We start from the raw sequence: 15,560 nt of genomic DNA, 5'->3' as shown, positions 1-15,560 counted from the left end.
AAAATGACTGTTTTTTATTTATTAGCTCTTCATCATATAGATCAATGGTTGAGAAATTTACAACTAGAGATAAGTCCTATAATGATTGTGGAAACATCTATAGATTTTCTACACATGTTTAAGATTGACTTTTTACATAAAAAAGCTTCAAATAGTATTGTTTGTAACATTTGTCATTGATATGATGTACTTCATATTCTTCAAAATGGTTGTATTGTTTGGTACCCGGGGGATGCAGTGGCGCAGTGGGTTGGACCAGGTCCTGCTCTTCAGTGGGTCTAGGGTTTGAGTCCCGCTTGGGGTGCCTTGCGATGGACTGGCGTCCCGTCCTGGATGTGTCCCCTCCCTCTCCAGCCCTTCGCCCTACATTGCCGGGTAGGCTCCAGTTCCCCGCGACCCCATATGGGACAAGCAGTTCTGAAAATGTGTGTGTGTTTGGTACCCATTTTCTTACTCTTTTGGTTAATTTCTTTTTCCAATAATAATGATGATTAAAGGTTTTTTTAACTTGTATGTTACCACACCATAGTGAAATACAAAACCATGGAAGGCCAAAATACAGTTTCTTAGGATGCAGTGGTGCAGTGGGTTGGATCGGGTCCTGCTCTCTGGTGGGTCTGGGGTTTGAGTCCCGCTTGAGGTGCCTTGCGACAGACTGACGTCTCGTCCTGGGTGTGTCCCCTCCCCCTCCAGCCCCGTGCCCTGTGTTGCCAGGCTAGGCTATGGCTCCCCGTGACCCCGTATGGGACAAGCGGTTCAGACTGTGTGTGTGTGTGTGTGTGTGTGTGTGTGTGTGTGTGTGTGGGATGCACTGAATCTTAAATTAATTAATATAAATTTTGCACATTTCCCTTTAATTTTGTTATGCTTATGTTTTTGTAAATAGGGCTGCTTCAGTTTTCTCTTACAGTCAGAATACATGCATTTCAGTTGAATTGATGACTCTAGATTGCTGTTGCTGTGTGATGGACCAGAATTCAGTACAGAGTGCCTTGTGCCCCCTTCTTCTTAGGACTGATTCCAAATTACTGTGATCATTTAATAGCAAAGCAATTTATGGAAAATGATGGACAGCACCATTGTTGATTATTATTTGTATTGTTTTGCTCACCGTGGATGCTAATAATTGTTGTTTACTTTAATTCTTTCCTGACAAACACTTAAAAACTTATTGTAACATGAATTGAATCTGGAAATCTGCAGCAACTAAACAAGCATAAGTGCACTAAAAGTCACAAATTTGTGATTGTTCAGTCACTAGATAACAAGATATTATACAGATATATAATTTTAAAGATATATAAATGTTTAATATACAGACGGTCTCCGAGTTACGATGGTCCGACTTATGATTTTTCGACTTTATGATGGTGTGATAGCCATACACATCAGTAGAAACTGTACTTCGAATTTTAAATTTTGATTTTTTTCCCAGGCAAGCAATATGCAGTACGATACTCTCTCATGATCATACGTACTCTATAGATATTTATATTTAGATATATACATTACTACTGCTACCTGCTCAACAGTTTCTGTACATACTCACTGCCATATTCTATTTATTTAATTGTTGTATATATTTCTTATACGTATTTAACTGCACTTGTTCATTTCCACAATTCTACTATTTGCACTTCTGGTAGATGCTAAACTGCATTTCGTTGCTGTGTACCTGTACTATGCAATGACAATAAAGTTCTGTCTATCTATCTATCTATCTATCTATGATGCTGGGCAGAGGCAGCGATCTACATCTCCCAGTCTGCCACAGAATCGCTAGTGTATACATCCGATACTCTACAATGTTCTGTGTTGCTAGTGTCTTTTTTGGATACCCCCCCGTATCTACATTGTGTCTTCTGCATCCATCATGTCTACGAAACGCCCATCTGCGTCTCCTGCTACTGATGAGAAGAAGAAAAGGAAGGCAATTACTGTTGAGGAGAAACTCAAGATAATTGCCTAGCATGAAGGCAGCAAGCCCATAATGGCCATCGCACCTGAACTTGGACTTTTGCAATTGATGATCTCGACCATCTTAAAGGATAAGAAGCGATGATGTTGAGTAGGTTAGGTGTATTAAATGCATTTTCGACTTAGGTATTTTTGACTTACGATGGGTTTGTCGAAACGTAACCCTATCGTAAGTAGGAGACCGTCTGTATATGACATTAAACTGAATTTATATAGTTAAACTTAATATTATTATGATTTACTTTCAACCAAAAGATCAATGATTGATACGATTTGTGAAAAAAGTCATACTCAGTACGTACATTTGTCTGCTTTAATGAGGCAACTGAGTTTATTTGTTTCTCAAAATTTTTGATACTTCAGGGGGCAGTGTGGCTGTAATCAGATTTTATAGTGGCTTTGTAGATATCCCTAGAGTCCAGTTTTGTATGTTTTCCAAAGACATGAAGTACAGGTTAATTGATTGCTTAAATTGCCTGTAATTTGAGAGGGTAAAATTCATTGGCTATGTCACAAGTTTGAGCATAATTTTCACTTAGCTTCAGCCTGCTGTCTCAAGCAACAGTTTCTCACATTAACTAAAAAATACTAATAAATTAATCCCAGGATTGTAATGTAAAGACACTTATTACATATTAAATTCTTATAACTGAAGTGTGAACAACTTCTTCAAAATTCTAAATTGCCAAAGACAAAGGTGCAAAAACATAATCACAGCTTGCTTCTTTATGACACATTTATTTGTAATTAGTTAATTAATTAATTATTCACTTGCAAGTTACTACCACCTGGCAAGTGGTGACTGTATATGGTAAATACCTCTGGATTTTGGAAAATTATTTCAGAAATTTCAGTGTCAGGATGTTGAGATAAACAGTTATTGGGTTTCTTAGTGGTAGATACTGCGCTACTTTATATTATCCCCCTCATTTCTAGGTACCAACTGATGGACAAGGACACGTGAAAGATTTTCTGCATTGACAACATTCTTCATAAACCTTGAAGACACTAGATATAAGGATGTCATTTATAAAGGTATGGTGTCAAACCTGAAAAATAATTTTGATGTGCATCCTCACTTGATCTTTGTCAGTGTATAATTATATACAGCATTTAGTATTATTTCTGGCCTTGATATTGATCATTGCAATAGGAAGTCAAGATCTTCTTGATTAGTAATAGTAACACTATATTATAAATAGTGGTATGTGATATGACAGTCATTCATGTATTCATGACGTTTCCATCCATTTGTACACACGTACACACTGTCTGAAACCACTTATCCCAAGCGGGGTTGCGGCGAGCCGAAGCCTAACCCGGCAGCAGAGGGTGCAATGCTGGAGGGGGAAGGGACACACCCAGGACGCGTGGCCAGTCCGTTGCAGGGCACCCCAAGCAGGAATCAAACCCCAGACCCGCCAGAGCATGGGACCTGGACAAGCCTGCTGCACCACTGTGCCCCCCGAAATCAGACACACTGTTTTAAAAAAATTCCAGATTTATTTTAAATTTTTTAGCAGAAAATTCATGAATTATAGATATTCATATGGCTTATCAAGATATTCCATCTCATTGCCTATTGTCTGCCATAGGTCTTCCAAAATTAAACTTTGAAACTTATACTTATTTTAAAATATCATAATGCAATGTAATTAGGAGCAAACGTGGCTGAAAGCAGCAGAGGATCTGGTGAAGACTGACAAGGCTTTTCTGCAGTACTTAAAAGACATCAACATCAGTGTTCTTCGGCACTTGATTGACAGTGGTAAGACTTACGCTAATACTTTTGAAGCTCGTTAAGGAATTATATACATGTTTTCTTTTGATTTGTAGTATCCTTATACAGACACCCCTCTACTTACATAAATTTGACTTACGTAAATTCTAATTTACGTAAAAAATTCCCAGCATACACATTATTTACGGATAGCGCTTACGCAAAACATCTGAAATATGTTAAGCGTAAGTCAGCGTAGCCAGACAAGGCAGGAAGCTGCATCTTCCCAGTTCCCATGTGTTTTGAGCTGTGACGCATCTCGTCTCGTTAGTGTAGTGCTGTTTTTGCATATTTTTTACCCATTTCATTAGTCACAATGCCTGGTGGTAAATGTGCACTTGAAGGAAAATAAGAACCGTCTTGCAAGCATACAGCAATCAATTTGGAGATGAAATCACAAATATAAGGAAGTATGAAGGTACACAAAGATTATCATCTATAGCACGGGCTACCCTATGTAGAATGGTGGGGGAGGAGGGGGAATCTGACATACTTGACTTTTGATTTACGAAGGGGTTGAAAAACGGACTATTTGCATAAGTCAAGGAGTGTCTGTATTCATACCTCATGGATATATGAAATATGTTTTCATGATGTATATTGAATAAGTTTAATAAGAGCCTCTCTGTTTGCTGTCCATTTACTCCAGATGTGCTGGATAAATCACAGATACAGATGAGGCAGTTACTACAAATGAATGGGAGATTCCATGCATTGTGGATCTGCACAGAGGACAAGTGCAAGCATCTACAGAAACTTATGAACCAGGGCAGAATTCTCAGCAGCCACGATGTGTTCCCAGTTAGTCACATGGAAACCATCAAGGAGCTCTACATGCAGTAAGTACTTCTGTGAATTTAACTGTTCTCTGTTCTCTGTTTTCATTATTGTGAAATTCTTATTCTGAAAAAGGCATGTGACTTGTTGAGCTGCTGTGCATGAATTTCCCTTCAGAGGTTAATAAAATATTATCGTGTCCTAAGCCTGTTTCATAAATGGAACAAATTAATATAATGTAGCAAACCAGAAAGGTAATAGAGGGAGCTGTATTTGAGAGTCAGTATAATTATACACACACACACACACACACACACACACACACACTGGTTGAAACCGCTTGTCCCGAGTGGGATCGCGGTGAACCGGAGCCTAACCCAGCAACACAGGGCGCAAGGCTGGAGGGGGAGAAGACACACCCAGGACGGGACACCAGTCCATCACAAGGCACCCCAAGCAGGACTCCAACCCCAAAAACACCAGAGAGTGGGACACAGCCAAGCCCGCTGCGCCACAGCGCCCCCCTCAAATTATACTAATTCAAAATTAATGCTTATACAATTACCAGACTTTATTTTTCAGAGATCATTTTGAGAATACATTCAACTTGAAAGAGGCACACAACTATATGAACTGTATAAAACAAACATTCCAGCAGTTTATAAATTCATAGCTGATTATTTAGCTCTTTTCATCTTCAGTTTTCTGGCAGATAATGTACTGCACTTGAGGAATTGCCAAAAGAATTGACAATGGTAGCTAGTATTTAGTAAAATAAGTCTTTAAGCAATGAAAGATGTAAGAGTGAGATCTTGCCAGTTAATACATTGTTGTAGGTTTCACTTTGTCATTTTGTTAATTAATGTAAACTTCAGGAAATTATTATGCTTGTACCTCATTACTGGAGACAACATTGTGAAATAAAATTAAGTTTTTACTCACGTCTGAATTCTGCTTGTGTTTCAGATATTTCTCGTCCTTCACAAACGTTGTAGTAATTGGAGGCTTTGACTACATTTCCAAGAAAACAAGGTACAGTAACCATTTTACAACCATTGCTGTATGTTTGTGTTTCTACCTAAGATTTCATTACATTGCTCAGATGATTCTACTTGGGAATTAATTTGAATTACATTTCATGAGAATTTAACTATTTAAAATTTATAATGTAGAAAATAAGGACAGTCATGTTTACTAGTTTTTCAGCATTGATGTGTTTTAAAGCGTCATAAAAATATGTATTTTGCAGAAAATATGTATGATTTTTTGAAAATTATTTGTTTACATATTATTTGTAAAAGTACTTGTACACACACTTAGCACTTCAGTAGGAACACCATACTAATTCTGGGTAGGGCCTCCCTTTGCTCTGAAAACACCCTCAATTATTTGGGCATGGATTCCACGGGATTTTTGAAACGTTCATTTGATATTCTGATCCATGTTGACATGATTGCATCACGCAGTTTCGGCAGATTTGTCAGGTGCACATTCATGCTGCAAAACTCCCTTTCTACCACATCCTTAAGGTGTTCTATTGGATTCAGCTCCGATGACTGGGAAGACTACTACTTCCCAGTCATACTCCTCTACTGAAGAGCAGTGAACACATTGTCACACTCATTATTTCCAAACAAAACTACTGTATGTCTTTAGTTCTTTAACAACACTGCTTTTGTTTTTGTTGTGCATTCATTTGTATTTTCTGCTCACAAGCCAACATTAGAAAATAACATCTTTCAGAAATGTAGGAAAGGTTCAAGATCCTAGTGTTTAAAATTGCTTATATGTGAGTGACAGAGAATGAATATTACATTAATTAAGTTTAATCATGCCAGAGTTTTACACTCAGTCAGTAGCTGTAATGCCAAATCACCTCAGAACTCAGCTACAACAAAATTAATATATACAGTAACTTATTCAAGACCACAATGGAAAATACATCAATAAGCTTATTATTTTCTGAAAAAGCAGCATAGTACACTACAGTAGCATTAATTCATCCAATACAATTTTGTCCTTCCTTCAATGTATCGCCTCCTTTCTTTATCCACTGGCTTTGCAGTAACTACTGGAAGGAGAACATGGGCAGTCTCAGGAATTTCCTCAAAAGTGCAGAGACGTCTGAGAGTTCAGTGTCAATCAGTCTCTTCAGAATCCTACATGAGTGCTTCAGGGAGCAGATCAACCAGTATACCTTCATACTCACTCTTCTTTCTAAGGATTTCCATCAGGTACACACTAAAATATTGCATCAAGTGGCATAAGTTAATGTGAGCAATGTGCAGGGTTCTGGTATAGTTCTGTGGAGTTTGGGAAAACAGCAAATGCTTAAGTACTCATGCATACAAGGTGTAGGTAGCCTGGTTGAGACCCAAAACATACCTGGAATCATAAGGAATCATGCAGTGTGTTCAAAAAAGGAACTAAGCAGAGTTCTTTGTAATTTCATGACGGTAGAGACCCTATGGTATGAATTATATGAATCTTCGAATTTTTAAATACTGACAAAATTGTGACGAAGGCCGTCTCTTATTTGTGCATGTATTCAGCAAGAGTACAACTGAGGAAGCCATTTGCTGTTCATACTCTGTCAGTTTCATGTTCTTTTAGGTGACATTTATGTTAATTTTCTTGTTATTATTTTTGTCCATATAAGTTAATTTGTTGCCATTATCTATAGGGCGGTTTGGCCAGTTTCGACTGTTAGATTCTACCCTGAAGTGGAACTCATCGAGACTGCACCCATATTGTATTAAAAGACCAAATGAGAATATCATGAATCCAGGAAGAATTTTTTCATCACCTGGGACACACAGGGCACAATATTATTGACATAACTGTGATATCGGATATCTTTGGTTTTTAGATTGCAGATAACGAACTGAATGAATCTCTAAGAGGATTGATGGACCTTAAAATTTACATCAGTCAGGTTCTAGATGAAGCTGCTCTCACCAGAGACCTCTGGAAATCCTTAGGGACGAAACTGACGGTACTTGTGCTCTTAAATTATAAACATTTCAGAAGATGTTTCTTCATTGAAAAAAGAAAAACTTCTTCATACAATCAAGCTTCATAACTTGTGTGCTAAGAATTCATGGGTTTCATAATTATTTGGGTCGCCTGCACTGCTTAACATATGTAGACACAAAAAGGTTTTCTTGAGGCAACAATGAGAAGAAGAATGATTTTCTTAAGAAACATTTTTGGATGTTGGTCATATGAGTGAATAACATACTTACAGTATCTGTATTACTAGGGTTGCATTCTCTCCTGCAAACCCTCACAAATTAGAAAGACTGTACATTTTCTGAAAATATCAATGCAATACTACACATTTATTGCAGTTCCTAATGGTATTCAAATTTCCCGTTGCTTCTTAGGAGATTTTGTGCACTCCTGAACGACGTTTACGAGAGGACAGTAAAAATATCCCAATATCCTTGTCTGAGAGGTTTGGACATAGTCGCATTCTTCTCTGCGATGATATTTTAATCCATATTCAGGTCAGAATTTAGTTGACACCAGAGCATATCTGTTTCAAATCCAGTGCAAATGATAAAAGTTGACTTTCTACCCAATATTTCAGGATGTATTAAAATTACTGTTGGTCATGATAAGATCTATTTAGGACATTTAAAACATTCCATGGTTTTTGTCAATAGATGGGGAACAAATAGATGGAGACAACCTTGGAGACTTAAAAAAAAAAATACATTTGTTTAAAAGTTGTATGTATTTATTGATAATCCAATTCATGGCATTCATTTCAGGATTTTTTTAATGGCCTTAAACCTAGTTCTTTGGTTAAACTGCATAGTGGTGATATTTTGCTAAATTGTAACAAAAAAGTGACTGTTATAATGCATTATATACTTTTTAATTACCGCATGTACAGTGTGCTTATGTAGCTTTCTAGTGATATTGTTTGTGTTTTAATACAAGATTATCTGTCAGATCAAAGTTAATTTCAAACTGAGATTCAACTGTCATGCAGAACTGATCTTATTTGACTTGAATATTTTAGGGATCTGACATTCACTGCTATGATCTCACTACACTTTGGATTGAAGTGATAACAAAGGACAACATGGATACGTGAGTAGTCTTACTCTTAAGATACGGTGAAAAAAATTATTTTCTATTGTTCTAACTTAAATCTCAGAAACTTTACTTGCTACGTAATGTGGATTGTAGTAAGCACTCAGCATGATTACTAAGATCATTATGACAAACCTAGAATCTAAAAACCTACAACTATTCTTTGGCTTTCTTTGTCTTATAAAAAATACATCTATGATTGATTAAATAACATTTGTTGCCAGTTTTAATACATTTTTCTCTATCTCAAAGTAACAGCTATTGGTCAGATGAACTTATTCCATACAGAACTACAAGTAACATATATATATATATATATATATATATGTTTGTGTGTGTATATATATATATATATATATATATATATATATATATATATATATATATATATACACACACACACACAGTATATATGTATGTATAATATATATATATATATATATATATATATATATATATATATATATATATATGTGATTCATATGACATTCAAATGTTACTATATATGATAATATATATTATCTATAAGTAACTGTCCTGAATTCGGTGAGATTACAGCAGAGAACCACAGGAGAACGTCATCAGAGCTAATACCACATACATGACAAACACCTGTACCTCATTAAAACACTCTTTAAAAGGAGAAGACCTATCTGCAGTGTTCGCGGAATTTCATTCAGAAACCTTGCACCTCGGCTTTGGTCCTTGTTAATTGTTCTTCAGATCACGATCACGACCATGACTTCTGATGAGGATCTCCACATTTAAACCACGGCTCTTTGGATAATGACCTTTGCTCTTTGAACCACAACCACAACTTCTTGGACCATGGCTCCTTGGGCTATGATCTTAGCTTTGAACCCCAACTCTTTGAATCATGACCCTTGCTCTTTGAACCATGACTATGACACTTTGGGCTTGCATTCTGACATCTCACAAGAATCATGAAAGAACATTCTACCTCACTCATGAACGCCGCTGTAATTGAAAATCTTCATGAAACTTTGGTTGTTAACGAGGAACGTTTTGCTGCACATAATGAAGGAATTCACTAACTCTGTGGAACAGATTCTTCAGCTCCTGAAAACTATAAACCTGATCTATGCGAGAGCCATGGGATTTTCTTGCAGAAAACCATAGGCAATCCTGCTTCGTGCCAGATGAAAGTTAAAAGTTCAGCAATAAGAGGAGGCACTTAACTCCTGAAGAGAGACAACAACCATTCCGGAAGAGATTGTGTTTTTATTGTGGATCGCCAGACCATCTCCGAGGCACCTGTTCCAGATGCCCACCGTGGGAACCAGATGCAGCAACAATTGTGGTGTTACTAACCATGCCTCCCAATTTATTTCTCGCTATCAAAGTCATATGGGCAGAACAAGAAAGGGATGTGTAGGCGTTGATCGACTCTGGAGCTATAGGGGACTTCTTAGGCTGCTAGAATATGGGGAATACCAGTAGAATTCATGGTGCAGAGTTTACACAGTGGTTCACTAGACAGGGAAGCTATTAGGACTGAAGTTGCTGGCACTTGGACAGTGCCTGTTGCTCTCCAGGTGGGGTTCATTCATATTGAAACCATTCCATTTTATCTAATCAAGTTCTCCTATAACCCTATAATACTAGACCTTCCCTGTCTCTCAGCTCATAATCCTGTATTGTTATGGAGCACAGGTAAACTGTGTTCCTGGGGGAAACAGTATTTTCATAAATGTTTTAGGGTTTTGTGTGGTGCCACTTCTGTTGGAACCCCACATGCAGAGACCCCTTCAGAGATTCCCGCAGAGCACTATGACTTATCATGGGTCTTAAGGAAGACGCAGGCATCAGACCTTCCTCCACATTGATCTGGGGATTGTGCCATTGATTGGTTACCTGGTACCACACCCCCTAGGGGAAGAGTGTATCCACTCTCTCAACTGGAACAAGAAGCCATGGAGAGTTACATGTCTGCGGCTTTAAAATCCAGTCTTATTTGGCCTTCCATTTCCCCTGCATCAACAGTTCTTCCGTCTTTATGACATCCCTGAAGACACTGTCGGACAGAGGTCTCCAGTTCACGTCCCTGATATCATGACCTCAGAGATAACACCAGAGGTCTACAGGAGAATATCATCAATGCTAATGCTACATACATGACAAACACCTGCACCTCATTAAAACACTCTTTAAAAGAAGACCACCTACTTGCACCATTCACAGAATCTCACAGAGAAACCTTGCACCTCAGCTTTGCCCTGTACCCCTTGTTAATTAATTGTTCTTCAAATTACGACCCTTTCTCCTTGCTCTTCGAACCACGGCCACAACTCCTCGGACCACGATCTTCGCTTCGGACCCCAACTCTTTGGGTCATAACCCTCAGTCTTTGGGCTACGACACTTTGGACAGCAAACTCCACACTTGTGTTCTGACCGACATCTCACAAGAATCATGACAGTAACACACACGCACATATATATAATATGTTACTGATAGATAATATATATTATCATCTACCATTTAAACACCAGTCCAGTAGTCATACTAATTCAGCAAAATCAATTGTAATGCATAGAAATTTGGATAATTTAAATGTAATTACTGCTGCAACCAAAAGCAAGAAACTCAATACAGTTAAATATCACCAAAATAATTTTCAAAAAATCTGCATGTTTTTTGCATGTTAAGTGCATTTTTTTTGGCTTGAAAATTTCCTGATTTACAAGCAATTGAAAAATTTGTGCTTTTAATGACAGTTGTAGGAATATTTTGAAAGTCATCACTCCTGAAGACCAGTTGACTTTTTATACTCAGCAACCACATCATCAGGTAACGCAGTTTGCATGAAAAGAGGTTGCATGCAATGATTACAACCGTATTTATATTTGAAATTGTCTAAATGCACTGTTCTAGAATAATTTTTGATTAAAATCTAGAAATGAATTCAGAACTTGGAATTTAGAACACTGCTAAATCCACTGCACCTATATGATTTCTTCATAATCTATCAAAAAAGTTTAACTCAGCTGTGTCCCTGTTCATAAGGAAGAGCAATAAGAGTTGCATCTTGGGTGGAATAAACAGGTATTATTTTGGTTCATTGCAGGCGGTGTGGCACTGGAAAATCAGTCAGGCTATTCGCCAGTGTTTGGTCAAGAGCCGAGACTTCCCCTTGTGGGGAAAAGGGAGCAATGGTCAAAGCCCAGAGAATCCACCAGCCCATCGATTTGCGACATATACATTTAAAAATGAAGGAAAATTTAAAAATGCTGTTTATGAAGGTGACTGGAATCAAGGGAAACCACATGGGAAGTGAGTCCTCTCAAATAACATTTCTTGAAATGTCACATTTTTGACCTCTGGATGAGACACTCAAAGCTAGGCTGTAAGAAATTAGTATTTTGCTATAATCTTTCTGATGTTGTGAGCAGCAATTAGGTTACAACCGACCTTAGTCACTTTGACTAGAATGAATGATTGACAACTTTGAAAGCATTAAATCCTATTCAGCTGTTGAAGTCAATCATTTCATTTCAGTAAACATAGCCACAAAGCAACCGTGGATGGAAATACACAGGTATTAGAATGTGGCTCAAGCAGAAGTTTTTGGCCAAGATTCGGGAGTAAAATGTCTACGTGGTCTCCACGGTAACAATCAAAGCAAATCCAGTAATAAATAAATAAAAAAAGAAATTCTGTCCTGCATGTGAAGTTCATAGTACATCTGCTCTGCTTAGGTTGCTCTCAGACAAGCACTCTCTCATTTTTCTCATTTACCGTCTCCACTGTCTCTGTCACCTTCTTATTGTTCCATGTGAATAGCTTTGGCTGTCTGCTTGTTTGCCACTACCTTCATCATCCATATTGCAGCATCTACTAAAAAAAGACTAAAATGTTTGCAATAGTACATTTGTTATCTTGAATAAAAATGCTTTAAATTCTGCTGTAGAAGGACAAAGGATTTTGTCTAAAGTTTCTGTCTATGGATCCATACCTTATTTCTGTGCCCAGCTGTTATGCAGCTGTAAAACCAAATAGTTTACAGATTGCATTGAGTATTTGTGAATGCCAGAGATCAGTAACAGAATGAGGAACGTTGCAGATTTTCATGGGCTGAACTGGTCAGCAGGTTTGAATAGAAGTTTGTGGAGAGAAAGTATTTTTATTGTCAGTCATTTTTAATAAACTCTAATTTTCATGTAGCTAAAAATAAATTTTTTTTAAAAAAGAAAGTAACTTAAGAAGTATTTTCTATTCATGATAACTATATTTTACAAAACCTAAGCCTTTAAAGCTATGAATCTATAATTATTAAGCTTTTGTTGACTGTGTAAATAATAAAGAAAATTGAAAGGGGAAAGAGAATGACAAACATTAGACGAAGAATGAATCCTTCAGAATAGGCAGTTGGGGAGATGGTGTACTTTTATTTGCAGTAATAAAGGAAACACACATATAACAAAAAACATATTTGCTATTACTTTTTGATTTACGTTTCTAGTTATGTGATATTTCTGAACTGAAGAATTTATTTTCATTGTACTACTGTACAATACAACAAAATTATAGTAGTATTCCTTGAGTTCTTTAGACAACAATATAAAACACAAACGCTTAAGTATAAAAATAGAAAATTAAACAATTTAAACAAAATAATGCAGTAGACCAGTAAGGCAGTAGGACAGACAATAAAAGATTCACAAATAAATAAAAAACAGGCATAAAGCGTGCGTGTAGTTAAATGTATTATGTGTGTATTTGGGGGGGGGGGGGGGGGGGGGAGGGGAGCTAAAAATCAGGCAGCGTTCAGCTGTTTCACAGCTCTGGGGCAAAAGCTGTTCTTCATCCTTGTCATTGTGTGTGTGAATCGTCCTGTATCGCCTGCCAGAGGGGTGCAGTTTAAAGAGGTGGTGTGCAGGGTGAGTGGAGTCCCTGATCATTTTGGAGGCTCTGCTCTGACATCCGGACAGATTAATGTCCTCGACTGCCAGTAGCTGTGTGCCGATGATGTTCTGAGCCGTCCCGATGACCCGTTGCACAGCCTTCTGCTATTCTCTTGTGCAGCTGGCGTACCATTGTCACGCCCCCTTCCTCACAACAAACAGGCGCACCTGTAGCGGGTCAGGGAGAGGGAGCATAAAAGGACGGCACCAGACTACCCAGATCGCGTAATCTTGTTGAGCAAAACGCACATCCACGCCTGTGTTTCCCCGGGATCTCTCCTGTGTTCCTGTTCCCTGTCCTTGTGCCCTCCTCTCTACGATTTCCAAGTGTCCCGAACTTTGACTTCGTTTTCTGTACTCTGGCTTCGGATTCTCCCTCCCGCTTCGACGTTAGCTCATCGGTGATCCCTGCTTGTTTGACAGTTCTTTCTGCCTGTCCCTTACCAGTTCATCAGCAAAATAAACAGTGCCCCCGCACTTGGGTCCGTCGTCTTATTGCGATCATGACAACCATGCTGTAATGCAATACATCAGTACACTCTCCACTGTACATCGGTAGAAATTCACAGGAAGGTCCTGGGACAGGCTCAGTCTTCTCAAGAAATAGAGGCGTTGTTGTGCATTTCCAATGACGGTAGAGGTATGTGTGGCCCAAGAGCGGTCTTCTGTAATGTTCACCCCCAAGAATTTGAAACTGGGGACTCTCTCCACAGCCATTTATGAGCACAGGACTAGGGTCAGTTTTCTTTTTCTTCCTGAAGTCCAGCACAATCTCCTTTGTCTTCCTGGTGTTAAGAATGAGATTGTTGGCGGAGCACCAGGCTCTCAGGTTTCGTACCTCCTCTTTGTATGCAGTCTCATCATTGTTTGTAATCAAACTAATGGCTGTCGTATCATCTGTGAACTTCACAATGGTGTTTGTTGCGTGGGCAGGTAGACAGTCATGGGTGAAGAATGCGTACAGCAGAGGACTCAACACACATCCCTACAGAACACAAGTGTTCAGGGTGAGAGTGGAGGATGTGTGCTTTCCTAACCTAACGTTCTGGGGATATTTGGTCAGGAAGTCCAGAGTCCAACTACTGATGGTTGAGCTTAGGCCTAGGTTGTGGAGTTTGGACATCAGTACATCGGGGATGATCGTGTTGAAGGCCGAACTGAAGTCAACGAAGTGCATTCTGACATTCGTGTTCGGCTCATCCAGGTGCTCCAAGGCAGTGTGGAGGATGAGGCTGATTGCATCCTTTGTTGATCTGTTTGCCCGATAGGCGAACTGATACTGATCCAGAGTGGCAGGCATGATGCTTTCAATATGTGCCAGAATCAGCTGCTTGAAGCACTTAGATATGTCCCTTAAATACCTACATGAAAATTGCTCTTGGCCCAAATGGTGAAGCAGACTGGTGCTTTTTATTATTACAAGTTTTTTCATCTGTTTAATAGGTTTATTTTTATTTCCAGAGGCACAATGAAATGGGAAGATGGGCGTAACTACTCTGGGGACTTTGAGAGTGGACTCGAACATGGGTAAGACTTGTACAAGTGATGTTTCATATGTATACTTGGATATAGTTGATTGTTTGGCAACATAACACTTCTTTCCACATATTCTGTAGTACAGTATGTTAATTTATTCAGTTGAAATTTTTCTAAAATCATCTTCCAAAAAGACCTGTATTATTAAACCACCTTCAACTATTTCCCGATTTATACAGCTGGTTAATTTTACTGGGGTAATTTTGGGGTAAATACCTTGCTCAAGGGTACTGTAGCAGTTGGGGAGATTCAGATCAGCAGCCCTTAGGCCCAAAGGCAGCAGTTCAATCCACTACATTATCAATTACCCCTATATGCCACTTAAAGTTAGATTTAGTTTATTTCTGTCAATATTCTCATCTGGTGCTTTCAGGCCACAGCACCAATGTGTGGACTCCTTAACGTGACCATATTCAAATATACTGTGCATTATGTGAAAAGTGACAGAGCAAGAAACTGAA

General features: G+C 38.4%; 1 protein-coding gene across 4 annotated transcripts in view; it reads left to right on the top strand.

Moving 5' to 3' along the window:
- The window catches only part of LOC108940122 (ALS2 C-terminal-like protein), a 50,000-nt gene that overhangs the window by 19,219 nt on the left and 15,221 nt on the right, over window positions 1-15,560 (top strand). For 3 of the 4 annotated variants that reach the window (XM_018762048.2, XM_018762058.2, XM_018762076.2), the window contains 11 exons: window positions 2,914-3,012; window positions 3,637-3,745; window positions 4,407-4,596; window positions 5,501-5,566; window positions 6,600-6,768; window positions 7,404-7,529; window positions 7,921-8,043; window positions 8,565-8,635; window positions 11,377-11,449; window positions 11,727-11,932; window positions 15,025-15,090. In XM_018762048.2, coding sequence (XP_018617564.2) covers window positions 2,998-3,012; window positions 3,637-3,745; window positions 4,407-4,596; window positions 5,501-5,566; window positions 6,600-6,768; window positions 7,404-7,529; window positions 7,921-8,043; window positions 8,565-8,635; window positions 11,377-11,449; window positions 11,727-11,932; window positions 15,025-15,090 — 1,214 coding nt within the window. In that variant the 5' untranslated portion in view covers window positions 2,914-2,997. Of the gene's footprint in view, window positions 1-2,420; window positions 3,013-3,636; window positions 3,746-4,406; window positions 4,597-5,500; window positions 5,567-6,599; window positions 6,769-7,403; window positions 7,530-7,920; window positions 8,044-8,564; window positions 8,636-11,376; window positions 11,450-11,726; window positions 11,933-15,024; window positions 15,091-15,560 lie in introns of those variants that run through there. The other variant, XM_018762066.2, reaches the window with a different exon arrangement.

The sequence above is a fragment of the Scleropages formosus genome, chromosome 2, assembly GCF_900964775.1.
Source record: "Scleropages formosus chromosome 2, fSclFor1.1, whole genome shotgun sequence".
In the NCBI taxonomy this organism is placed as follows: domain Eukaryota; kingdom Metazoa; phylum Chordata; class Actinopteri; order Osteoglossiformes; family Osteoglossidae; genus Scleropages; species Scleropages formosus.
Note: the sequence above shows the minus strand (reverse complement) of the source record. Positions and strands in the feature narration are given on the sequence as shown.